The sequence below is a fragment of the Carassius gibelio genome, chromosome B6 (assembly GCF_023724105.1).
Source record: "Carassius gibelio isolate Cgi1373 ecotype wild population from Czech Republic chromosome B6, carGib1.2-hapl.c, whole genome shotgun sequence".
Lineage (NCBI taxonomy): Eukaryota > Metazoa > Chordata > Actinopteri > Cypriniformes > Cyprinidae > Carassius > Carassius gibelio.
The window spans coordinates 16,911,909-16,939,793 of record NC_068401.1 but is presented as its reverse complement, the minus strand read 5'-3'; the positions used below and the strand labels follow the sequence as shown (position 1 = coordinate 16,939,793).

Here is a 27,885-nt window from a genome sequence, read left to right as displayed (position 1 = left end):
GAGCAATTGTGATTCATACATCTTTTCTGGTACAATTCATCAGCAGTGATATATTTGACCATTATTCTTTAAAATACCTGCTTTTGTGTTCCGCAGAAGAAACAAATTCATACAGGTTTGAAACAATGTGAGGGCAAGTCCACACAATCAAAATGTCCACACATGTCAAAATATATATAAAAATACATCATAAAAGTAATCCAAACCAGTTGAGTGAAAAATAATCCAAATATTTTGAAAATACACCAAGACATCATCTGATAACCAGAGTTAATTTAGGCTTTTATTTATATGTAAACATTAATAAATGCTCATATTACACTGAATATGGTAAAGTGAAGCACAAGAAGTGAGCTACGTTTATGCTATTTTACAATGTATTTTTGTACTTTACGGATACAATAGGTTTTTGGTTGTGTGGACTGTCAATTGGAAGGAACAAAAATGAAGATAGAATATAAAAAATATTTTCAAATGCATTCCTAAGATGTGAGTAAATGATGACAGTATTCACATTTTTGGGTGAATTTCCTTTAGGTGTAACTCTGTAAGCATGAGAGGTATTGTGAAGCTGAGAAACATTCTTACCAAACAACAATAAAGTAATAATTATTTTTTTGGTATACTCTCAAATAAATAATTTCTTGTTGGTTTTGTTTTGCCAAAGTCATTTGGTAACAGCAGCTTTCATGTCACTGTGTATTCTATATGATCTGAGACAATAGATGACTTTAATATTGAGCGACTGACACACTTCACACTTCCCTCTGCAGCAGTGTTAATTTCGTTGACGAAGACTATGACGAAAAATATTCGTCAACTAACCTTTTTCACGGACGAAAACTAAATAAAAACTAAATAAAAAGTCAGATATGATGACGAAAAACGTGACGAAATATAACTGACACTTTAGTCAACGAATAAAAATTAGACGAAAATATATGGGAGGAACGAATGGAGAAGATGTCCAATCAGAGCGAATCTTTGAGGGTAGGTTGATCTATGCAGAAGCAGCCGAGCCATTTTAAAAAGTCGCGGCAAATGCAAGCGCAACAGCTAAACAAACGCAGCAGCAGTTACACAGAAAAGAGAACAAAGATGAGTTTGCAGAAATTCGCACAGTTTCGAGGACGTTTTCATAACAGTTAAGTTGTTTACACAGGGAACTACACTGCGACCTTTTGAAATGCCATTTGGACCCAAATTTTTATGGGGTCGTAAATGTATCACTGATTATTTTTGTACCTACTTATGTGTAATGCTATGTTTTAATATGAGCATTTATTAAAACAGAAATGTGTATTTTAAGAATACGTTTTATAACGTGCTCCGAGCATTCAACACATCAAGTTGGCTTCAGCCCCGCGATGCGGGAACGCTGAACTGAGCAGATTCAGAGCTCCTTCAGGACATTTGCGTCCTCCTGCACCTGAACGAACAAATACAAATCGCATTTTAAATAAACATAAGAAAAAGAGCGAAAAGTGAAAAAGCTCAATTCAGCAGCGCGGTGTTCTGGTGTTCAGGGAGCAAGCAGAGACGCGTCTCAAAGTCTTCTTGCTTTTGTACCGACAACAAATACATACTAAATATGTCGAAATACCCGTCTTGGAAAGTGTGTTCGAAAAAGACTGTAGTTATGTCTTCAGTGAAAGTAAAGAGTTGGAAAGAAATCGGATGCGTATCTTTATAATGGATGCATTTGTCTCTTAAAGTGACCGCGCCTAATTTACTAGCTCTGCTGTCAGTGTCTTTAATGTATGAAAATGAAAGTAAATCACTCACTGCTCTTGATTTAATTACTTTGTAGTTTTAACAAGAATTTATCCAAAGTCAATCCAAAAATCAGATAGAATAGATTATATTGTTTTACTAGTGATTAAAAAATAAAAAATAAAAATAATAGGGACCTGACCATGTTTTGCTTAAGTGTTTCTTTCTTTAATTGCTAATGCAACCTTTTCACACCACAGACTGAACCAAATTAAGCATTTCATCCGACATTATCAAGATGAATTTGTTGTTCTGACACAGTTTAACCCTGAGTTATTGTCATATTTTATTACCAATTTCTAAACTACAGGCAAATAAACTGTGATATTGTAAGAAACGTTGAAGGTGTCTGAATACATTTTGGTTTGATTGTGTATTTTATTTTACAGTGAAGACTATGCAGTGCTATTTTAAATGAACAAAAACAAACTTAAAAAAAAATTAAACTTTGTGTAAATAGCACAAATAAAGAAATAGAATGAACAAACAATACAAATATAATATATGTGGTTGTCTATTTCAATAATACTGTACTTCATCTTGAAAGAATGTCATATGCATTGCATATCATTCAGGACGAATGCATATCTTTTTCAGAGAGCATGTATATTTTTCATTGAGAGCAGGCCTTATGTTTATTTTATAAATACCATTCCATAACAGACTGATGGAAACATTTAGTCAAGTCAACTAAGTTGACTTTGTTCTACTAATAAAAAAAAAACTAGACTAAGACTAAAAGACTTAAGACTAGACTAAGACTAAAACTCTTATGATATTTAGTCGACTAAAACTAGACTAAGACTAAAACATTTCAGATGACTAAAATGTGACTAAAACTAAATGGTGTGTTATTCAAAAGACTAAGACTAAATCCGAATTCGCTGTCAAAATTAACACTGCTCTGCAGACTTCTGGCAGGTTTACTAAATGTTCCTGTCAATGCATGAATCTGCCTTTGGCTCCATTGCATTTGGCCAAGATCATTTAAGGTAGACCTCCCTCTCCCTACACAAACACATTTCCCATGTCCAGAGAGGCAGACCACTGATGTTAGCGGCAGGCACTGATCACTGTCCACTGCTTCCTTATATTGTCTAGCAGTGAATACAGGATATTCTGAGTAATTAATACTCCATAACTGTAAAACAACTTTCTGGTGGCCTGCTTAATTCAATAAACTGTAATATAGGCCTATAGCTTTGTTCATTTGTCTTGATTAGGTTTACACAGGTTTACATTTAGTTCACCCAAAAATGGAAAACACTTTACAATGTAAGGTTTAACCTTAGTTGATTTGTTAGCATGAACAATGAAAATACTTGTAAAGCATGTATTAGTCTTAGTTAATGTTAATTAATTAGTTAATTAAAACCAAACATTATATCTGATAATATTATTTAATGAACCTATCTACCAAATACAATTTGTTTCGATTACGTATAATGTTAAAGGAACACTCCACTATTTTTTCCAACTCCCCTAGAGATCCTCGGATCTGGTGGTAGCACTTTAGCTGTAGCTTAGCATAGATAATTGTTCGTAGCTATATCGGCCTAGAAAATCGCAACTTTTCATTTTCTGTCTATCTTAGTTACATCTCACGATGTAACTACAGAAGAGTCGAGTTTTAAATAGGAAAAATATTGAAACTCTTTGGTCATTTTTGAGCGAGATGCTAACGCTCTGCTCAGATCAGCTAAGCTAAAAGTGCTACGGCCAGACCGAAAATGGTAAAACACAATTGTTTAACTCTAGGGGAGTTGGAAAATGAGCCTATTTAAAAAAATAAAAAAATAGTGGAGTGTTCCTTTAACAAATATTTTTATATATACAATAACAAATGTACAGCTTACTGTGTTAAAATTAATTAACAACATTAAATGGTTGAATTTTCATTTTTGTTTGAACTTTCCTTTGTGTAATAATTATATATAATTATAATTATAGTTTAATGTACATACAGTATGTGAGAAGTTGCAAAAGGTTTTCCTCAGTTATGTTTCCAAATATCTTGCTAGCAAGCCAATTCTTGTTGTTCTGACAGAAAGATCATTGGCCAGTATGGCGCGTGCAAATCAAAAGGGTTCTTCCTCTTTGTGAGAGTGAAGTGTGTACCGTCTTAGTGTGGGGATTTCCACAGCCCTGCAGGCTGTCTTCCCATCTGAAGGTGTGTTTCAGAGAGATATCCTGTTTTGTGAGAAGTTTGTAGCAGAGACGCACAATCGGAAGTCCCTGTTTTCTTTCCCACTGTTTATTTTTTTTTATTTTTAAGTACATCCTGGTCTTAACTTTACAGTCATGTTAATTCATTATGAAATGTTCTACATATATGTATGCCATCTAGAATTGAACTTAAATGTTAATTATAATATTTTGCCCATTTATATCATATCATAGGCTTCACTTTTATGTGAAAAGGTCTTAAAAGGGCAAAAAAAAAAAATCAAAGATTACATTTGAATTCTGCAATCAAAAAAAATCTTTTAAACCTGGAAATGAACTGAAAGTTTAAAATTATAAAACATACTCCACTGTTCACAAGGAAAAGAAAATGTATGATGTTAATCGTGGGTTCCTTTTAAAAAGAAAGATTATCAGATTTCCTTGTTTTCACTGAAACATGCAATTTTTTTTTTGGAACACTGTCAAATTATGATGAGTAACATGATCATCAGGTTTCGCACAAACGTGGAGTTCATGTCAAATCAAGCGTTTCTGTCATTAAAGAGGGACAGATAATAAACTGTTCTGATATATTCAACTGTCAGTTCAACCTTTAGGTCAAACTGTCTTGCTGACACTATTATATAATTGTATTAAATTAGAAAACTGTTATATCACTGCATTTCACTATTGCTATTTTAGACTTGACCAGCGGCTTCAGTTATTAGAGGCAGTACAATTAGTTAAAATGAGGTTTAGAGGAAGTTCAAACTCGTGCACCAAAAGTTCATCCATTGGTGTTCAAGTTCATCACAAGATCTAGCTGTTTACTTGCCACTGACAAAATTATTATAATATAATTATTTAGCTAAATACTTTAGGCCTGTCACAAGTATTTGTTTTTAAAATAATAGACACTATTTTAAAACACAACAAATGCATTTTACTTTACTTAACATTACACAGCTGAATCTATAGGATTTACACAGCTTGTTAAAGCAACTAAAAATAGCATGCAGGAGGAAGTGGTTGTTTTTCCTGTTAGTTCTTAGAACTCTGTGTTTCTAGTCCAGATGAACCCTATAAAAGTAGGGTACTGTCTGCATACAGCATGTCAGGTAGCTTTCAAAGGTGAGTGCCATAGGCAGTGCAGGGCTGATCTAATGAGGAGTTCTGAGAGTTTTCATCCCCAGAGATTCTGAAAAGTCTGCAGCACTGAAGCTTGACTGAGTGTGCCATAATATAGTTACTGCACACACACACACATACACACGAACAGTTGCAAAGAAGGACAGTGATCTTGCATAAACCTGCCATCCATTCTCCTACAGGGTTGAAACGACACGAGGGTGAGTAATTAACGCCAGAATTGTCATTTTTAGGTGAACTATCCCTAGGTCTTGTGTAAACGTGCTGCCAGGGTTGCGAGTTTTCAGCAGAGCTGTGCTATTTTGAAAATGCAGTCGCGGGAAACATTAGGCCACAGAGCCGCTTGTTGCATTTTTTGGGCTACTTATATAATGTACTGTGACCGCCAATGAATGATTAGACAAAGAAAATTGAAAGTAGATGCTTTTACCAATTTATTAATGAATAGGCTACCTGGCAACCTAAGGACCGCTGAACGATCGAGGTGAGATAGTATGAGGGACACATTTATTTTTTTATTTTTCACAAACTAAGGTGAATTCCGCTCACACATGGAAATTTAAGGCAAAATAATTGAGTTTGGCATCGTAGATACACTGTAATGAATTGCTGTAAAAATTACAGCATTATTTTACAGCCGCGGACTGTTTTTTAATAATACAGCATATTGCTGTAAACTGCAATGCATTCTGGGGTCACGTGTAGGTCTGACTCAAATTTACAGAATTTTGCTGTAAATTTCAAATCTTCGGAGCCGCATCGTCAACGGTCGAGGAGATTAACGTTAAAGACAAGAGGAGTGATTCACAACTGTGGTAAGTGACTTCAGTTTTTTCTTGTTTGGTAGTTTATAGTATATGAATGCATCTACATTCGCGGATTATATTGGTAACCCCAGATTCAAGCATCATCCGTCCGCGGGGCGCGAGGCAGAATTGCGCGGGGTTTCAGTAGCGCGGTCGCGGTAGGATTTCACACATCCCCCGGCGCTATAGCAGCCATGGACAGAAAATCTCTGGAATCCTTCGTTATGAATGACATGTTTCAGTGCTAATAGTTTATATTCACTGTAACTTAGTGTTTATCAGCACACTTCGTCGTGATTATTTTATGATGTAAAACAACTTTGCACATGCAGTCATCTGTTAACACGGGCGCCGAAATAAAACGCGTTTCTAAAGCCTCGCGGTCAGTCAGGGTCGCTCACGGAGGATGTGTGTGTCATATAAATTCTCAGTGGTGCTTTTCTAAGAGGTTAACGTAACCAGTGAGATGTAGATTTTTTTTGAGCATTTGCTAACTTCAGGTAACGTTAATGTGAAAACTTTAACAAATCTGTTTGATATAAAGTCTGCTTAATTTGTATAGTTAGCCTAATTTATTACCTTAGGGCGACCAAATACGTTTTCCTTGAAATTATTAAATATGCTATTTATATATATGTGTCTATATTTATGTCGGCCGGCAAATCTTGTGTGTATTTTGGCACAGGGTGCACAAAGGCACCTTATCAGTGCGGTGACACTTGAACAAATGAACTGATCATGCGCGACACTGACCAATAAACAAACGAGTTGTTTTATTGCGTCTATGACTTGAATCTTATCATCAGTTGTAGTGATGGGAAGTTCGGATCATTTTACCGAATCGGACTTTTGAGTCTCGTTCAGCAAAATAAACGAATCTTTTTTCGAGTCATTTCAAATGAACGAACAACCAGAAGGTTCAGGAAGAAAAAAACAAAGTGCTTGCAGTCTGTTTCACATTAGGAGGCATTTTGCTGCATAATCGATCCACCACAAACCATATGCAACTATGGAAGCTCAACTTCCATTAAATGGACTGAAAACGCTCAAGTAACGTTATAGGTCTCAAAACGCTTGCTCTGCGCCAGTGGATACACACCATAGACAGTAAAAGAAATATGTGCATGTCACAGACTGTCTGGGCATGCACTTCCGCGTTTCAGAGATCCGCCTTTTACTTTCCGTCAACATTACATTAATTAACGTTTAGAAAATTTATTTTTGACATTTGTGAATCAGTTCAGAATCGTCTGCTTATGCATTGCGATACATTTAAGAATCACATTTTTATCCCACCCCTACTAAATATAGTATGTAATGTAAATGTAAAAATCTGAAATACAAAAAAAAAAAAAAAAAAATGGTATAGGTATTAATTACTATTGTGATATTGATTGTTTTAGGAGACACTTTGACAAGTGGGCACTGGATGCTGAGTATTGAAGGCGAGGTGGTGTGTGAGGGCACTCAGCCCAGTTTCCTGTCCGGCCTTGCCTCTCTGTTTGCTGCTTATTACTAGTTTAATCTTGAGTATCAGGAGGAAGCAGTGTGTACCTTGGAGTTCATTCAAAGGTAATGGTTGAATTCTAACAACTTCAGAACCAGCATTTTATAGATAAGTTATATCAGAACATTCCTTTTAATAATGTTATGTTATCAGTGTTATTTCTGTTGATGCCTTTAAAACAATGTGTCTTAACTCGAGAAGAGAATATATTTGTCTCCCTATTTAACACCAGCAAGCTATTGAGTTAAATATGTTTTTTTTTTATTATTAGTGGACATCTCCAACTTTCTTGGAGGTCCTAAAACCGCTCTTATTACATATTGTCTGTTTCATGACCCTTTAGGTGCTTTGTGGGCATAAATCCAGAGAGAGGACCCAAAGCCAAGGGAAAAGTGCCATCGAAATAAAAACAGGACAAGTGATACAGAAGAAAATGTGTGGCAGTCAACCCACATGTTGCCACTCTTCTGTGCAAATTCCAATGGAATTTCTGAAATGTAAGGATACACACACACCAAGATTGCGTCTTCCTTTTATTGTTCTCTATCTGCCTTTGACTGTACCTCTCATCCCTCTGTCTCTCTCTGACTGTACCTCTCATCCCTGTATCTGTCTCTGACTGTATCTGTCCTCCCCCTATTTGTTTCTGAAAGTATTATTATGTTTTGTAATATATCTAATGTATTGTCCTCTTTACTCTTTTCAATATTTCTAGTCACACTTTGAATCCTGGGATGGAACTTCATCTGGAGCATAATTGTTATTTGGTTGATTTTTATCTGTTTGATGGAAAATTTGTATGACTTCTGCAAGTGCGCGGCTCCTTCCGGTCAGTCATGCATCACTTTTTTTTGTATGACTTGTTTGGCAATATTGGTCTATTCCTTAATGATGATAGCTATCTGAAAATGTCTTTGTGGTTTTTAAAGGATTAGTTCACCCAAAAATGAAAATTAAGTCAATAATTACTTATGTCGTTTCACACCCGTAAGATCTTCGTTCATCCTCACAACACATAATAAGATGTGGCTCAGTGAAGCGTGCATTTCTAGCAAGATCATTTCTTTTTTTCAATGCCCAGAAAGCCTCTAAAACATTTAAAACAATTCATGTGACTACAGTTGTTCAACCTAAATATTATAAAGCGACGAGAATACTTTTTTTGCCAACCCCCCCCCCCCCCCCCCCTCCCACCCCCATCTCCCAAAACAACGATTTTATTCAACTATATCTAGTGATGGGCGATCTCAAAACACTGCTTCATGAAGCTTAGAAGCTTTACGAATCTTTTGTTTCAAATCATTTGCTCAGAACGTGTATCAAACTGCAAAAGTCACACGAACCATTGAAATTTCAAAACACTTATGACGTAACGAAGCCTCATTTACTGAAATCATGTGACTTTGGCAGTTTGATATGCTCTGATTTGAACTGAAAGATTAATAAAGCTTTGAAGCTTCATGAAGCAGTGTCATCCATCACGAGATACTGTTGAATAGTCATTATTTAGTTTTTTGGCACACAAAAAGTATTTTCATTGCTTCATTACACTAAGGTTGAACCACTGTAGTCACATAAACTGTTTTAAATATGTTTTTAGTACCTTTCTGGGCATTGGAAAGGGAAATGATCTTGCTAGCAATGTAGCCATCACTGGGCCATCAGGTTTTATAAAAAATATCTTAATGTGTGTTGTGAAGATGAACAAAGGTTTTAAGGGTGTGGAATGACATGAGGGTGAGAAATGACAGAATTTTCACTTTTGGGTGAACTGTTTTAATATGACCATGTTGGTCATGTTTCGGTTATAACGCAGTTTGAATATTTCTTTGTGTCAAGGTCCATGATGGCCATTATGTTCCAAGTAATAAAAAAGAAATCATGCCAAAATTTCATATCCATTTAAAAAAAAATGAAATAATTTTAAAATAAATAAAAATGAGTTCAAAATAATATACTTTTTATGTCATTTTTTTATGTAAATTTGAAAGTGATATATAACATTTTGACCTGTTTTTTTTTAGATTTTAAAAATGTTATTTTTTTATATTTTTTTGGTGAATTAAGTTATGCATTATATAACACTTTATGCAGTTAAAGTTAAGTCAGCAATAGGGAAAATATATTGTATGCTATCATTTTACATACTTTAAATATAGCAAATACACATATGCTTTTTTTCAAAGAATTGCTTTGCACAGTAAACTACTTGAAAGTGTGCATTTGCTATTTAAATAATTGTTAAATGCCATATACAATGTATTAAAAATGCAGTATATAATATATTTTTTTGTAAAAATGCAGTATACAAAATATAAAAAAATTACTGTAAATTTTACAGTAAAATACTGGCAGCAGGGTTGCCAGCCAGTTACTGTAAATTTTACAGTAGTCTTACTGTAATTTAGTTTACAGAATTTTACTGTAATTGAGAATACAGGAAAAATCTGTAAATTAAATTACAGTACGACTACTGTAAAATTTACAGTACCTGGCTGGCAACCCTGCTGCCAGTATTTTACTGTAAAATTTACAGTAATTTTTTAACAGTGTATAGCCAGGAAACTGTTTGGTACATGTTTTTCAGAATATCTTTTGTGTTCAGCAAGAAGAAACTCATACAGAACAGCATCAGAGTGAGTAAATGATGACAGAATTGTAATTTTTTTGGATGACGTACCGAAATGTAAAAAGTAAGTTGGACAGGGAATAAAATACAGATTAAATAGTTAGAAATTCACCCTACATTCACTGTAAACATGTCTAGCTAAAGTCATCTAATTAAGATTTTAAACTCTTAAAATTCTTATTCTTACTCTTATTCTTAAAAAAAGAATAATCAAAATTAAAATGTTTATTTAGAGCCCTTTATGGGAATCCTACAATTGTGATTGGACAAAGGAAAAAATTGGGCAGATTTTCATCCCTTTTGTGTAGGTTTTGAGTCAGCTTTGGGCTTTGCTTGTCTGTCTACCAACCATAGTGATAATGATATTAGATAAAGATGTCCAGACTGTCAAACCTAGATGTTTTTCTGATCAAAATGACCATTTTGACAATTATTTAACCTTTATTGGTGCAAAAAACTTAAACCATAAAACATAAACCAACTTTGAGAAACATAATATAAAAACCTAAAATTTATCAATTTAAGTATATCAGCATATATGGTGTTTATTATTAAATAATCCTAATAAAAAAAAAACTTTTCCTCTTATTAATATTTGAAAACTTTTTGAAAATAATGATTCAAATATGAACACATACATTCTAAGAGTAAGTTCAAATATAAAATAAATTTTACTTCAAGTTACACCACGTGACATTTTTACATACTGCATGCAGAGCCATTATCTCTTAGCAGAAGTAAAGACTGAACATAAAGTGAGAAAGTAAAAGTTTCTAAGCGTAATTTTTTCTCTCTTGACTGGCCCTAAATATATCTCAGCCGTGTGTGTGGTCCGCCCCCACATTTATGGGGACAGGATATGTGTCAGGTCCTGTCATCTACACTGTCTCTTTTAGAGTGAGGGCCAAGTGAGCGACAGGAAGCCTGTGGTTCAGCGAGCTGCTTTCTGTGCTGATGCAGCGCTCTTGACCCTGTTTCTCTTCACTTGTTCAATGTCTTTTTGTGCAGGATCAGGGGCTTCATCTCTGTGTGCTAGTTTTGCCGTTCTGCAGCACTAGGCCCATACAAACCACACCTGAGTATGTGTCACATTGTTTGGCTATGAACGTTCATGCTGAACTTGCCCAAAATCCAGATCAGGGTGTTGTTTGGGTGTGATAAATTAATCAAACAAATTCAAAAGGACTTTCCTTTCGGTGTGTCCACACACCCACTTTGCGCGCGTCTTTCACACATTTAGCCGCTGTTTCTCCCCTGATCCTCCTTCTAAACTTTCCTCTGTGGTACCTCTCTCTCTCTCTCTCTCTCTCTCTCTCTCTCTCTCTCTCTCTCGTCCCTCCCTCACATTCACTCAGCTTTGAGTCAGAGTTGCAGTTGTCCTCAGTGACAGCCGCAGCAGTAAGAGGAAGTGTTACACAGTGTGCAACTCTCAGTGTGACTGTTTGGCCAGCATATGTTTTTTATACATGCGGCATATGATGTAGTCCACTGATAGTCTCACAAGGACGAAAGGTAAGGCACCAGACTTCTTTTTCTTCAGCAGACTTCAACATTTTAATGCACTAACAGACAGTTGCTGCTCACTAGAGATAACCTGTGAAATATGCGTCTCTGCACTGAGAAACCAAGCTGTCGGAAAGTTGCATAATTACGAGCTGTGTCGGACACTAAAAAGGGCCCCTTGTTTAGTTTCGTTTATTTAGTCTACATGCTTTTTTACACTCGTTCTGGCTTTTTTCGTAGTATTGTTTTTTTTCTCTCCCTTTCCCTTTCCTCTTTCTAGTTTTTTAGATTCTGTTGTGACTTAAAAGTGTCTTAGCAATGGAGCAGTTAGTTGCATTGTGTTTCTGGACAGTTATAAACCGTGCCTGAAATGAAGGGGAAGTATTCTTGTTTAATCAGTAGTGGGTAAACGTGCACCTGAGGCTGTTAGCCATGGTCATCTGCGAGTGTGTTTGCTTTTTGGTAAACAACCTTAGTTATCAATTACTGTAAACAGTTTACTGTTGCATATAATCATGCCAAGAATATCTTGATATTATCTACTGTGTTTTATAAGCTCATGAATGTACAATTTAAGTGAGATAAAATTTCAGCATCATGAAGTGGAAAATAGAAGAGTGAGTCAGGATAATGTGACCAGCGCATTAAAGGAATAGTTCAGCAAAACATTTACTCGAGATCATGTCATTTCAAACCTGGATGCATTTCTTTCTTCTGTGGAGCACATATATATATATATATATATATATATATATATATATATATATATATATATATATATATATATATATATATATATATATATATATATATATATATATATATTTATATATATTTATATATATATATATATATATATATATATATATATATATATATATATTTATATATATTTATATATATATATATATATATATATATATATATATATATATATATATATATATAAATTTCTTCAGTTTTCATTTTTTCATTCAATGCAGTCAAATGTTGATTGGACCCAGATGGTCCACAAATTCTGTTCTATGGCGTTCTGTAGGAGAAAGAAATGGAACAACGTGAGATTGAGTAAATGATGCCAGAATTTAGTGCATTGTAAATTTAATGTGTTCATTTTGTCTTTTCATTTTCTATAATCATTTTCTGATTATATTTTGTCTTTGTGTCAGCAGTCACATTGGTGATTTGTTACGTTTACCTCATTATGTAAGGACCAAGCCACAGCATGGCATCTTGGAGAAATTCTAGCAGTATTAATGTTGAGGACCCGGCAGGTGAGAGTTACACCTTTTAGAATACATTATAAATAACAAAAGGTGACAAATCACTATTTTCATAATTGATTATCTACTTGATAGTTAAACATTTGCAGTACCTTTTAAAATTTGGGGACAATAACTTTTTTATGTTTTTAAAGAAGTCTCTAATGCTTACCTGGGCTGTTAAACAGTAATATTGTGATATTTTATATTATATTACATTTTAAAAATGTAATTTATTCCAGTGATAGCAAAGATGAATTTTCAGTATCCATTACTCTAGTTTTCAGTGACATTCTAACAGTTAAAAACAGTATTTTGATGAACTTTGACCCCAACTGACCCTAGATTTTGAATGGTAGAATATCTAACACATATGTGACCCTTGACCACAAAATCAGTCATAAGGGTCAGTTTTTCGAAATTGAGATTTATACATTATCTGAAAGATGAATAAATGAGCTTCCCATTGATTTATGGTTTTTTAGGGTAAATACAACCGAGATGCATCCGAGGTGCAAAAAAATCAAAATATTGAGAAAATGTTTTCTTTAAAGTTGTCCAAATGAAGTTGTTAGCAATGCATATTACTAATCAGAACGTTTTTATATATTTACAGTAGGACATTTACAAAATATTATCATGAAACATCTTTACTTAATATTCAAAAAAAAAATTGGGATAAAAGAAGAATCAATAATTTTGACCCATACAGTGTGATTTGGGCTTTAGATACAAATATACCCCAGTGACTTAAGACTGATTTTGTGATCCAGGATCACATATCACTTGATTTATATCAGCATTCAAATGTTATGTTGTTGGCTTCTCTTTAAAGCTGAATATGCTGCCATTGAATCCGAAATCTACCGTTCCCTGCTTACCATTATGAGAGAAATGGACATTGAGCAACCAGCTGTCAATAAAGGTATGACTGACACTTAAAGATTACACCTAATAAAATAGCACACCTGAAGGCCAAACTTAGATACAGTTGATTGCCATACATGCTATGCAAAGAAAAAGACGAGTTAAAAAAGACACGGTTTCTTTAAGAACCACAATCTGTAATCTAATCGTTAGAGTGATCTGTTCATGTTGCGTATAAAGGCCATGTCAAAAACTCAAGCTACTCTGTAAGCATCAGTAGCATGCAACATCTGGGGTGCCAGTTTCAAATGGCAGTATCAATGCACAAAATTTGTTGCAGGCATATTCTAGTTGTGTATATAAGAGCTGTTCGTTTTTGTTCATTCTGCAGGAATGCTGAGGTGGACATTACACAAGAAAGTGCAGGACAGTTCACTCAGGAGTCTGGCTTTGGTGAGAGTGGCCATCAAGGAACTAGAAAGAGTGAGTCACCAGTTTCCATGACATAATGCTTTTTGAAATATACCATTACATTTCCCATTTTAGTAGCTGTCAAATTAGTTCACGCATGTTCAGTTAGTATGACCTAAATACTATTATTGTATTTAGTGTTTATTATGACAGCATTATTTAAAGGTACTTGCCTAAGAAGCTTGAAATTATTACCTATTGCTACTGTCACTACAAAGAGTTCACTTATTACAATAATAGTTAACAATTACAGGATAATTGACTACTAACAACAGTTAATTTACACATAATGTGTTTAATTCCACAAAGAAAAACTGTTGGCTGTGAATGACTTATAGAATGATTTATATGAATTAGGGAATGATTGGATGATTTTCCTTGTTTTCGTATACAGGCTGAAAGAACTGACTGCAAGAATCATCTCATTCCTCTACTTCATACACTTATATATGCTGTGATGCAGGTAAGAGAAAGGATGGCTACTCTCAGAGCTTTTAACTGTCCTTCATTTTACTTTTCGGCTAGTGATTCTCAGCTGGTTTTCAATCAGGATCCAGATATTCCATCAAGTGGGAATTAAAGACAGCACCAAAATTGTTTATTGCACAGAATTTCTTTGAAATGAAACATAGAAATGTGTCAATATTATGATGCTGTTTTAGACATTGGCTCATTTGTCTTGGAGGGAAGTCTGAGGGTTTATTCACTTACACACACATCCTTCCTTGTGTTTCTTTGCAGACAGTATGCATACCTGATGACCTCTATAAACGAGTTTATGACTTCTGCAAGAGGTTGTTGACTCTGCCTCAGCCGTACTGCACTGTGGGCCTTAGTTATGCTGGCCAAATGAAAGCAGAACGACTTGCTCCAGGTTTGTGACTTTCCTCAATCAAAATCTGATAAGCATCTCTCCTGATCTCAGTTTTTCTGTTGGCTTGTAGCCAAGAAAAACTTAGCAGTAATTAAGTCATAAACAAGTAAACATGATCCCTGTGTGTATGACGTGCATTTCTTTTTTCTCATAGGCCTTTTGTATCAGAAAATGATAATCGCAGAACAAAATCTGAAAAATGAACACTATCCTCACCAGGAGAGGTGAGTCAATGTCAATTTTTTTTTTTTTATGTAAAAATAAGTGCCAAATGTAGCACATACACTGTTTAACAGAAGACATTCATTAGAAACAATATAAATATTGTTTACAGTTTACATAATAATTAAATGCTCATTGTGAGTTTGTCATACATTATTTTGTTGAAGTATTTTGCTACCCAAGCACAATGTAGCCACTTTCTGGTTGTCAAACATTAGTGGAGCATATATCTGTATTAATATTAAATAATGTACATCTGTGATTACATCTACTATATGTGGACATATTTATATTAAGAAAATATTGATTTATTAGAAAAAAAAAAAAAATGCAACAATTTTATCTAATGCAACACATAACATAGGAGTAAATGGGGAAAACCGACATAGTAATTATTTGTGAAGTCAACAGTTTTAATATGTTGTGCATCCAAATATTTAAAGCCTATTATCATATGGATTATTTTTTTGTGCTGGTAATAATTGCTTCCAGTCTACATGAGTTTGAGGTTGATGCGGCTGCTGAAGTCAGCAGGAAGCTTTATCAAATAAACCTCATGTCCGCCCAGTTAGAAGTGAATCAGATTAATGTCTCTCTCTCTGAATAACTGTGTTCATGAGTTTTTGATGGCTGTGTTCTGTGCCATGTTCAGGGTGTTTGTGTTTGCGGATCCTGCAGTATTTTCCGAGTCACTTAGCACGGTTCTGAAGGCTGATATTGAGGCTCAAGGAATGTTCCGGAACCCATTGAGCTTGATGCGCTGTGTAGTGCAGCACAGTCTTCAGGCGGCGCTGGGAGAGGATTGTCATGGGCCCTCTCTCAATGACGCTTTGCAGGTCAGTGATGTTGTCTAGAAAAGCTAGTTGTGGACTATCATAGCCAAGAAGTTCACTAACAAATCTTAGATCCTGAAACTGACTAATGCATATCTAAGTATCCAAGTAATGCTTACAGAGATAAAACATAAGATGCTGCATAAATGATACAATAACTTTTTCTGCACTTTTTTCATTGTTTGTTGGTAAAACAATGAAATAGAAACTAATTGAAGAAGTTAGGGATCAGTCAGATTTCTTTGTAATAAATTTTGTTCAAAAATTATGCATTTAATTGCTGAAAAGTAACTTTACATTGTTACGAATTTTATAATAAGAGACAATAAAAGAGTAAAAACTCATACTGACCCGAAACTTTTGAATGGTAGTCCTGTAGTAGGTCCTGTTATGTATTTTTTATGCATAATGTATCACCATATGTACATGGATCTGGTATGAATTATATACTTTTCTGATGTACACCATATGCCGTTTTCTAGGCAGCATCATTTATCACAAGGGTCAAGAGTACAAGTATTCAGATGTTACATTTTGTAACAGCAACCAACTGTGAATCAGAAATGATTACTGGGACATAGTACAACATGCCATTTTGCTCTTACCTAGTCAAAACTCCTCTGCTAAAAAAGTTTATTTGAAGAAAAAGAATTAATTATTCTAAATGAATAGGAAATGGTCTGTACCTACATTTAACCTGTGTTTAACAGTTTAAGTACTATATAATTTTAGTTGTGAGACTATACAATGATGGAGACAAAGGGTGAGCATTTATTTCAGGTCAGCATCTCTCTGTCTCTGTCCAAACGTTAGCAGTCTGCAGTTTATTTTCAGAAAACTCAAAGCAACAGGGCAGGACATCCACTGGACATCCCATATGTGTCTGTCTGAATTATGGCTGTATGTTTGTGTGTGCATCTGCATGTGTGATTCCATGCTGTGTGGCTTTCTGTGTAAGTGTTTGTGTGTCTGATTACCTGTCTGTGCTTATGTCAGGAAATGGACCAGGATGTGGAGTCGTACCTAAATGAAGTGCTTGCAACAGTAGACCAGACCACAGGCATTAACAGAGTTGATCGGGGTCAGACCAGACAGAAACTACAAGAGTTATACTTACAGATCCTCCGTGACAGAAAAGGTACGCTCTTGTTTCCATTTCTATTTCTATCACTATATTCTATTCTGCACTCTCACAAACACAAACAAAAACTCTTTACCAACTCCATCTGTACCAAAATAGCTTTTTTTCCTCTAATAAAAGACCTAGATATATTTTTTCCTCCTTTTTTGATATCCAACTTGTGTAGCTGAATCAGGAGGCAGGATTTGTTTGTGGTGTCATTGTGACGGTGTTTTGGGTTTCAGGTCTATTGTCCGACGGCTCCCTGTGTGATGTTCCGCTTCCCAATCCGGAGATGAGTTTCCATCTGTGGTGGGAGGAGGAGGAGCTCTGTAAGTGGATTTCATTTACAAAAATGTTTTTGGCCGGGGCTATTTGTACTAGTGTTGCAAGATAATAATAATGAATAAGTAATATTCAAATTAGTTGTGCCAGATACAATTGGCACCTCAGTGTATTGTAATAAAACAGTATGCAGTAATAACAACATAGTCATTACATAATGATTAAAATCATGAATTAATTCTTCCTTGTTGGGACCTTACTTGTCCCTATCCCCTCCCTATACCTGCTCCATAACCTGCAGATCAGTAAAGGTGTCCTCATAGGTCCAGGAAGGACCATATCCAGTTTCAAGTAGGCCTAGTGAATGCTTGTAAAAAGCTTTATTCCCACTATTAAATACCTATTAGCACATTTTGAATATTTTCTTCTTTTTAAGTTCGTATAAACAAGCTGATATGTGATAGGAATAAGTTTGGAATTCAAAACACAGTGGATTCGAACTTGCGCCAAATGTGTTGAGTCTCCTTAACTCTCAATGTCTTTGTCCCAGCTACTGATTTGCTTTCTTTTGTTATTGTGTGTATGTGTGTGTTAGTGTTAATAGCCTTTGACATTGATTGATTGATTGCATTGATTGCATTGATTGAATTGACTGCAGACTTTGGTCTCTTGGTGAATCTGAGCATAGTTTGTGACATTGTTGAGAATTGATACTCTAAAGGAGATTCCAGTGTTTTTGTTTTTGTTTTCAGGAAACATAAGTACTTTTATTTAAGTCTGAAATATAAAAAATTAGACATAGGCAATGTCAATTCTGGACTGCAGCTGTCCTGCAGAGTTAAGCTCCAACCCTAATCAAACAAACCTCTACAAACTAATTAAGGTCTACAGAATTACTAGGGCTACAGGCAGGTGAGGACTTTTTTCAAGGTTGAAGCTTAACTCTGCAGGACATCGGCACTCCAGGACTGACATTGCCTATCCTTGCATTAGAATATAGCACGAAAAGTATTTTTAGGGTTAAATCGCATAGAAATAGACCGTAGCCTAGATGACCTCATCTAAACCCAAAAGATTTGAGGCTATTCACTAAAATACAATATTTATTTTCATCCTCTCTGCCCACAGGGAGAGAACTGGCCAAATTTGTCCGTTCTGGATCATTCAGTGAAAACCTGATGAGTTCAGAGGACTTCTATATGTCTGACTTACCCATAGACCTCAACTCAGATATGCCACGGTATTCTGTCATGTCGACGGACAGTGGGATAGAGCGTGACATGCAGGGAACTGAGGCTTTTGACATGGAATTTCCTGGAGGAAGAACCTTAAAGCCTGAAATTACAAGTGGCCGACTGTCAAGGCGTGGAGGAATTAAGGTAAAGCCGACTGTAACCGAAAGCATGGCTCTGATGCAGGAAGCACTGGAGGAGACAGGCACCGCTTGCAGCAGTGGCACACTGCAGAGGAGAGCAGGAAATAGTAGTACCAACTTGCCCAAGGAAGAACGGGACTACACTGCTAAAATAGTGGTCATGGGAGATGACCGGGCAGTGGGAAGGCTAGCCAGGGCATACTACTGGTTAAGGTATGATATATTGAGCCCTATCATAAACCCAGTGCAAGTGTTTTTGCTAGTTTCAGCCTGACGTAGTTCTCATTTACACGTCCTGTTCTGCTTTGTTTAAATAACAAATGCATTCATGGCATGGGCTTGCTGGTCTAAAAAAGAGGTGCATTCAGGCGCATTGTTGGTGCATTGCTATTTTTAGGAATTGAAAATAGACTGCTCCATAGACCAACTCAAACCTGGTTTAAAGTCTGGCGCAATATTTTTTAAAATGAAAAATTAAATTCCGCCATGAAAGCAAACCTGCCATGGTGTGAGTGCAACTGGCTTTTAAAGGGAATGGGAGATGTTATCTCATCTGTGATATTTGTTATTTTTTCACTCAAAGAGAAATTAGAGTGTTAATGATGTGATATAACCATCAAGTAAAAAGTAGTAACATATATTTTTATAATACATTATTTGGTTGCACTTTATTTTACAGTACTTATTACAGTTAGTTATTGTACTAACATGTACTTAGAGTGTACTTACAATTAATTTTTCTAAGAAAGTTCTGGTAATACAAGGTAACTACATGGGGTAGGGTTAGGTTTAGGGGTAGGTTCAGGGTTAGTACCTAGTTATTACCTAGTTATTGTAATTACTATAATAAGAACATAGTATGTACATGAAGAACAGGAATGTAAAATAAAGTGCTACTGTACTCATAATTTTTTAATGAAGTGGTTCTTTGATAAAATGGTCCTTTTCATTATGTTTTTTTTTTTTTTTTCATGTTTTCTGCACCACATGATTTTGTTGGTTATACCAAATATTTTTTTTTTATATCTATAAGAGTGATGTTATTTCTTAGAAATAATGATACAAGATTTCACTAAATTACTTAAAGGGTTTGTTCAACCAAAAATGAAAATTAGACCATGATTTACTCATCCTCAAGGTGTATATGACTTTCTTCTTTTAGAGGAATCCAATTGGAGTTGAAATGTCCTGACTCTTCTTAGATTTATAATGGCAGTGGGTGGGTGTTTTTGTTCAACAGTCCAAAAGAAGTCCAATAAAGTGCATCCATCCATAATAAAAATATCCTTACATGGCTCCGGGGGGTAAATATAGGCCTACTGTTGCAAATCGATGCATTTTTGTTAGAAAATTATCCATATATAATCCGTTTTCTCTAGCTTACGCTAACTGTCGTACAAAAAAAACTTGTTGTCTAAAAGAAGAAGATCATACAGTATACACATATGATGCATTGAGGGTGAATAAATCACGGGCTAATTTTCATTTTTGGGTGAAATAACCTTTTTATAAAGGAACTGTACAGAGAACAGACCCTACAAACTGATCACTTCAATTATTGTCTATTAAAGAAGCTTTTTGTTTCTTTGTAATAAGGAAGTTTTCTGTATGTTTCCTTCTTTTAAGACCATCAGATCCCTAAATGCTTTCACACCTTGTGTTTAGGCTTCTGTTATGATTGAATTAAGTTTCGAACAACAACATATTGGTTATGCTTGACAGGAAACGGGAAGCCAGGAGACGGTTTCTTACTATGAAAGTCAACCTACAGATGTACTACATCCCTGTTGGTCGCCCGTCGTCTACAGCCTCTCCTGTGAAGGTAAATACCCTTTCCTTCCTTTGGAAACTTCAGCAAGTGTACTGAGATGAATACTGATTACTTTCATCAAAAAAAAGTGTCTTCCGTTTTAGCAGAACTATGATCTTACAGAATATCTGTTTTAGGAGAATTTGCCTTCTACAAGCAATAACATCTGTGCTCTGGGCTCTTATCTTGGAATGGTGGATCCGTGGTACGATTGCAACATCTGTAGTCTTGGACAGATGATTCCTGATCTTGCAAAAACGGTATGTCAAAGATGTTTAGTGTATTAGCCATACTTGGGTTAGAAATATGAGCCTACATTTATGGAATGGGGAAGTTTGATAGTTTCTCTTTCAGGTATTTTTTCTAGCATTTCCTGGTGTAAATGCAAACCTACTGTACCAGCTGTTCATTGTGAAAAACATGTTCCTCTTGCCGGTAATTTTTATGGTTAGTTTAATGATTTGTATATCAAGAAGTTTGTGAATAAATGCCAGAGTTTAATCCTTAGATATATTAGTATTACCATGCTGATGACATATCTGCAGATAAGCATAATTTTAAAATACTTAAGAGTACACATTACAGGAAAAGACTATACTTAAGTGCAAATTAAATGTAATGTTTTTGTCTTATTTGCAATAAAATTAAAATATTCTGGTTATATATTATAGTTATATTCATTTAAGTTATAAATTATAGTTTATAAAAAAATTTTTGCCTGGATGCACTGTAAGTTGCTTTGGATAAAACCGTCTGCTAAATGCATAAAATAACATTTTAAATTTAAATTTATATTAAATGCTTGAACTTTTTTATTAAATGCTTTTTAAACCCACTTATGTAGGATTCAAGTACATCTTTATTTATAATTATAAAATAACTTCTATTGTCCTGGTACTATGGCTAAATGGTACTGCCTAACATGCTGACAAGCATTTATGGTCAACTAAAATATACTTTAATGTAATTTTATTGAAACTTTTACACCATGTACATAAATGTGTACTTACACATTTGTATTGATGAATTGCTTGACTTTATAACAGTGCACTTTGTAAAATTGTACTTAAGTGTGTTACGAGAGTCACGAAGGTGTACTCTAAGTACACTTAAGTGACCTTTTATTTCTTTAATGTATTTTATGTGCAAGTACAGTTTTTGTTTTTTTAATACATAAGTACACTACAAGTGAACATTAAAGATACCAAACATCACTCCCAAAGAATGATGTCAGTAAAACATTAAACTATAATTAACTCAAAATGCAAATGGTTGTGCTTTTTTTTTTTTTTTTTTTATCTTCCAGTCCAGCACTGGCAAACCACAAGAATCTGACCTTTTCTCATCTGATGTCATCTCGTATTACGTGCGTATGGGACAACAGCCAGTGTACTTCAACATTTTCTACATTAAGGTGAGAATGAATTCCCTTTTGTACTGTTTTACGTAGTTAGTATTTTTGGACCGATCAGCTTGTGATTATGATGGCATGAGTTGCAGGTGTAATTTTGTCACCAAGTAAATTTACATGTAGAAAAAACAAATTAAAAGATTTGCAAGCAGCATAAAAACAAGAGAAAGTACTGAGCCACAGTTCAAGCTCAGAAGGTCAAGCTGTTTGGGTCCTTATTTAAGCTGTTGAATGATCTACAGAATACTTTTTTAAATTTATCGTTCTTTTTTTTATTTTCTATTCTATTTTTGCAGATTTACTTTTTCAACAAGTCCAAAGAACCTGTGGAAGATGTTTTTGTCACAGACCTGGAAGTGGATTTTCCAGAATTTAGAAAGGCCCAAGCTGCACATAAAGGTATTCAATATCCAAATTTGGGATAAGTACAACCATTGCCACCCTAAATTATGGCCAGCAGTTCATTCAGCCAGTATTTACAGCCAACATTCTTTCCTTAGACACTGTCAAACAGAAGAAGATGCCTGCCGAGCTGTGTGGGGCCCTGATCTCGTTTAGCTACTTAAAAGTGAGGATCACTTCTGCTGTCTTTGTTGATAGAGTAGTTTTCATTTACCTTGTCACATACAGTAAGACTGGTGTTGCTGATTGGTCGGTTTTCCAGTCAGTGATGTTCTTAAATCACAAAGAAACATTCAGGATTTTTTCTAGAATTAAAAATTAAGTGACCAACAAATTTTAGTTGACCTCATATGACCCTTCACATTCCTTTTAGGTGTCGCTAAGCAACAGGGAGGTTGAGAAAGGATTCTCATTCAGAACAACAGGCGCCCAGGTTTCAGCAATACCACAAAACAAAACAGAAGGTAAGGTTACATGATTTGACTGAAAAGGTATTTGTTTTTGTTAATCAGTTAGATTAACATTCACTTCAGCCTGAACAATTTTAAATAAATGACTATTTTACTTCCCACTTTGTAGATCTCAACTGTCTCACGGTCGCTTTCAGTGACACAAAGCCAAAGAGTTTCATGGTAGGTCTGGCTAAGACAAAACTCGACTTTTTCTTTCTTTTTTTGGAAAATCTATCTATCTATCTATCTATCTATCTGTCAGGGTTTTGGTAAGGGAGGAACTCAGGTGCAGACAGGGATTCTCAAACAAAGGGTTTATTACAAAAAGGGGAAAACAAAAACCCACGAGGGGGAAAACAGGACTAGGGCAGATACAACAAATACTAAACAGGACTGATCAGACAAGATAAACAAAGACTCAAAACTAGAGAACACTAACTACAAATAACACTCACGGTTATACAGGGACTTCAGAGGTACAATCACAAGTGTAGAACACATAAGTAGTACACAAATCACAATGAACCGACGCAAGACAGAGCACACTTGGAGACCTAAATAGGGGAAACAATCAAGACACGACAGGTGGCACAGATGGGACAATCAAGACACGACTAGGTTAACAAGGGGGGCGGGGCAAGGGAACGAGACAACACAAGCACATGGCCCAAAGACAAGGCCATGCGCTTGTACACAAAACAAGGGTCTGTCATGATCCTGCCTCAAGACTAGGAAAAATCAAGGACACGAGGGCAGGATCATGACAGAACCCCTCCCCTAAGGAGCGGCTTCCAGACGCTCCTCAAGGGAACATCAAACACGGGACATGACAGACTGGGACACAGACACAAACCAACAAGACATGACTAATAATAACAAAGGCAAACATGAAAACACAACGGCAGGGTTAGGGTGACAAATCAAAAAAAACAAACAGGGAAGGGGAGGGGGCGGGACCACAAAGTTCATGGGGGACAGACCAGGGCGGGTGGGGGGGGTAGGAACCTTAGGAGGGTAGGACGAAGGCTGACGACGGGGGGTACGGGCAGGTCTGGGTGGTGAGGGGCGGGGAGGGGTCTCGGGACTACTGACGGGGGACATGACAGGAGCAGACAAGGGACGCGGGGCAACAACATCTACTGGACACGGGGCAACATCTACTGGACACGGGGCAACATTAACGGGACACGGGGCCACATCCACAGGACACATGACTACATCAGCAGGACACGGGGCTACACTCACGGGACACGGGGAGACGACATCTACGGGACACGGGGCCACATTAACGGGACACGGGGCTACACTCACGGGACACGGGGAGACGACATCTACGGGACACGGGGCCACATCAACGGGACACGGGGCCACATCAACGGGACACGGGGCCACATCAACAGGACACGGGGAGACAACGGCTGGACACATAGGACTTCTGGGGACAGGGTCAGGGGACAAAACAGGACTTACGGGGACTTCTAGGATTTGGACAAGACGGGACAAATAATCAGAAAAGGCTTTAGCAGCAAGGATAATAGGCATCTCCTTATGAGAAGAGACCGACTGTACAAGAGTCTTTGCTGCAGAGTCGGCCGCGGCTCTCTCCTCCGCTCTCACGACTGCAGCTCTCTTCTTTGCCGGCTCGGGCACGCTCACCGCTGCTGGCTCGGGCACGCCCACCGCTGCTGGCTCGGGCACGCCCACCGCTGCTGGCTCGGGCACGCCCACCGCTGCTGGCTCGGGCACGCCAGCTCTCTCCGCTGCTGGCACGGGCACGCCAGCTCTCTCCGCTGCTGGCACGGGCACGCCAGCTCTCTCCGCTGCTGGCACGGGCACGCCAGCGCTCTCCGCTGCTGGCACGGGCACGCCAGCGCTCTCCGCTGCTGGCACGGGCACGCCAGCGCTCTCCGCTGCTGGCACGGGAGGAGACAGGGTCACAGGACCGGCAGGCCCCCTCTTCCTCCTCTTCCTCCTTGGGCGCGGTGCAGAGGCCACAGCTGGGTCAGAGGCGGGTTGGGGGAGTTTGGTCTCGGGCAGGGCAGTCTCGGACGCCGAAGACTCAGAAGTTGACTCCCATGAAAACAGTCTCCCTCGTTTCATGGGGAGACTGCTGGCTGAGGAGGGCACCTCAGGACTCTGGGAGGGGCTTGACTGACCCCCCAGGGTTGCCACGGCCAGGACACGACCCTCCGGGATCGCCGGCAGCTGGGTAGGTGGGGACCTCTGTGGCTCCTCCTGGGAGAGGCTCTCCCACAGCCGGGCATAATTCTGGAGGATCCACTCCCCCTCGGGCGAGTATGGGAGGGTGACCCCCTTCCTGTCTGTGGGGGATGACATCCAGCACTGCCTCCGGAACTCCAACAGGTGTTGGAGCTCGGAGGACCTCCTGCCTGCTGAGTTCCTTCTTGGTCGGTTCATTCTGTCAGGGTTTTGGTAGGGGAGGAACTCAGGTGCAGACAGGGATTCTCAAACAAAGGGTTTATTACAAAAAGGGGAAAACAAAAACCCACGAGGGGGAAAACAGGACTAGGGCAGATACAACAAATACTAAACAGGACTGATCAGACAAGATAAACAAAGACTCAAAACTAGAGAACACTAACTACAAATAACACTCACGGTTATACAGGGACTTCAGAGGTACAATCACAAGTGTAGAACACATAAGTAGTACACAAATCACAATGAACCGACGCAAGACAGAGCACACTTGGAGACCTAAATAGGGGAAACAATCAAGACACGACAGGTGGCACAGATGGGACAATCAAGACACGACTAGGTTAACAAGGGGGGCGGGCCAAGGGAACGAGACAACACAAGCACATGGCCCAAAGACAAGGCCATGCGCTTGTACACAAAACAAGGGTCTGTCATGATCCTGCCTCAAGACTAGGAAAAATCAAGGACACGAGGGCAGGATCATGACACTATCTTTATTCTTAATTTTTTTAACTCAAGTTTTATGTTTTGGACTATAACTGTATTCAGATATTTATGCTGTGATTTGTTTCTTTTTTTAGGAGTCAAAGATCAGAACATGCCATTTTAAATTGAAGACGCCAGACAAATCAACTTTCACAGTACGTCTGGACAAAGACTTTCGAAGGAAATATATGAATGTTGAGAGGTAAGAAATCAGTGCTTTTTCTGCTCATGTTATCATTTTAATAAAGTGGTCCATTACCTACAATCAAAAGTGTGAAGTTGGTAAGTTGTTTTAGTATTTTCGGAAAGATAAATATAGGGTTATATATATATATATATATATATATATATATATATATATATATATATATATATATATATATATATATATATATATATATATATATATATATATATATATATATATATATATATATATATATATATATATATATTACAAAATGTGATGGCAAAACTGAATTGTCAGCAGCCATTACTCCAGTCTTCGATATGATATGATCCTTCATTCAAATATGTTGATTTGGTGCTTTTTGGTTTTTATTATTGTCACATTTCAAAATACAAGTATTACGTAAGAAAAACAACCCTTACTGAGCCCAAACTATTGAACAGTAGTGTATTCTTTAAAAAAATGTGATTAGCTTTATTTAAAGAATAAAAAAGACATAGAATTAGAAATGCCTTCTTCTGGTCCCAGAGTGATACAGATTAGATGAAACATTGATTAATTTTCATTGTACTCCATTTTCTAACACAGCATTGAGGTTGCTCCATGTCGAGACCCTGGATATTACGTTCAAAAATCCTTGAAGTCAAAGTTCGCGGCAGAAGGTGACAGTAATGCTGGACTGAACAAATACATGAGCAAAGGATTGACTCTCCCCATTAACACATTTGCTGGAATAATCGACTAAACGAACGAGGATCGGGATGGAGCCTGCTTGCTGTCAACATAAAGGCCAGTTCTGGACTCTTGCAGTATGTGTATTGTGTTTTAAACAATGCACTGTGTAGTAATGCCGCCGTGTGATCAAATGGTCAGCTAAGACACTTCGCCAAACAGGTTATACTGCAATATATACTTTTATCTGTGAATCACAAGTTGATTGGTCCAGGAAGTATTTTAATGTGTAACACAGCTAACTCACTAACACTAATGCATTCATGGTATTAAGTTTCTCAAAGAAGTAGGATTTACTTGAACTTGTTTTCTGCTTCAACAATCAACCTGTTCTTTAAAATGTACACATTAAGTCTATGTGAAGCAGAAAATTCTCCACACACTGCCAGGATTTCATCTGGATTTTCCACCAGAAAAACAGAATAACTGTTTATTTCAGTATAATGCAGGTGCAGTTGTTAGTATGTCTGAATAGCATAAAATATATGCCATATGACCAAGTGTTTCAGAGAAACTGACATTACCTTAATGATTTGCACTTCTTTGATACATTCTTTGTTTTATGCTTTTATTTTTATCCCACTATACATGTTTAAAAAATGTAGGACCTTCCATAAGAAGGTTTTATAGCATCACAAACATGTTTCAGATTAAAAAGCATAAAGGACATGTATTTTAATTACTGTCTATGTGATTGATATGTGTAGAACAGCACTATTGTTACACAAAAGCTTCAAGCTTTGAAAGGTTGTATTGTGCATTAAGCTGGTCAAGAGTCAAATACTGTCTTTAACACAATAATTAGTGGTGCCAATGTTTTAATCTCACATACATCAATATCTGTACATTCTGAATTATATGTTTGGGTTCTTTTCCAGCTGTTTCTGGTCTGATGCCAATAATCCCAGTTTTCCTGTTATGCCAGGCATTTATTTTAAAGAACAAAATATAATCACAATAATATGATTATCAAACCTAATTCAGTTTTTGGCATTAATTTATGCCAAAAGTTTGCACAATTTTTGATTTGACCTCTTGTTCTGTAAATATTGTGATTTGATTTTGTAAATAAATATGCTAAATAAATGTAGCATTTTCAAATTATTGCAAAAAAACGT

The 27,885-nt window shown here is 36.7% G+C and overlaps 1 protein-coding gene across 3 annotated transcripts; it reads left to right on the top strand.

Moving 5' to 3' along the window:
• Positions 1–5,265: 5,265 nt before the first annotated feature.
• LOC127959276 (phosphoinositide 3-kinase regulatory subunit 6) lies at positions 5,266–27,872 on the top strand. 3 transcript variants are annotated; one of them, XM_052558343.1, is made up of 20 exons: positions 5,266–5,288; positions 12,706–12,807; positions 13,631–13,720; positions 14,054–14,145; positions 14,528–14,596; positions 14,875–15,007; positions 15,162–15,231; positions 15,882–16,065; positions 17,059–17,200; positions 17,428–17,514; positions 18,596–19,055; positions 20,565–20,664; positions 20,790–20,912; positions 21,959–22,066; positions 22,360–22,462; positions 22,564–22,631; positions 22,839–22,929; positions 23,045–23,097; positions 25,941–26,047; positions 26,624–27,872. In XM_052558343.1, the coding sequence occupies exons 2-20, from the start codon at positions 12,759–12,761 to the stop codon at positions 26,778–26,780; spliced, it is 2,286 nt and encodes a 761-aa protein (XP_052414303.1). In that variant the 5' UTR covers positions 5,266–5,288; positions 12,706–12,758; the 3' UTR covers positions 26,781–27,872. The 3 variants fall into 3 exon arrangements, with proteins under 3 accessions (XP_052414303.1, XP_052414301.1, XP_052414302.1); XM_052558341.1 differs by lacking the exon at positions 5,266–5,288 and adding an exon at positions 11,382–11,542 and having other exon boundaries at positions 12,703–12,807; XM_052558342.1 differs by lacking the exon at positions 5,266–5,288 and adding an exon at positions 11,396–11,542.
• Positions 27,873–27,885: the final 13 nt, after the last annotated feature.

What these genes read in the sequence shown, in the direction of transcription:
- LOC127959276 (XM_052558343.1), top strand. Translation starts at nt 12,759, where the DNA reads ATGGCATCTTGGAGAAATTCTAGCAGTATTAATGTTGAGGACCCGGCA. An exon ending in CCATCAAGGAACTAGAAAGA is followed by an intron (nt 14,146 to 14,527) that starts GTGAGTCACCAG and finishes TTTCGTATACAG; the next exon opens with GCTGAAAGAACTGACTGCAA. An exon ending in AGCAGAACGACTTGCTCCAG is followed by an intron (nt 15,008 to 15,161) that starts GTTTGTGACTTT and finishes TTTTTCTCATAG; the next exon opens with GCCTTTTGTATCAGAAAATG.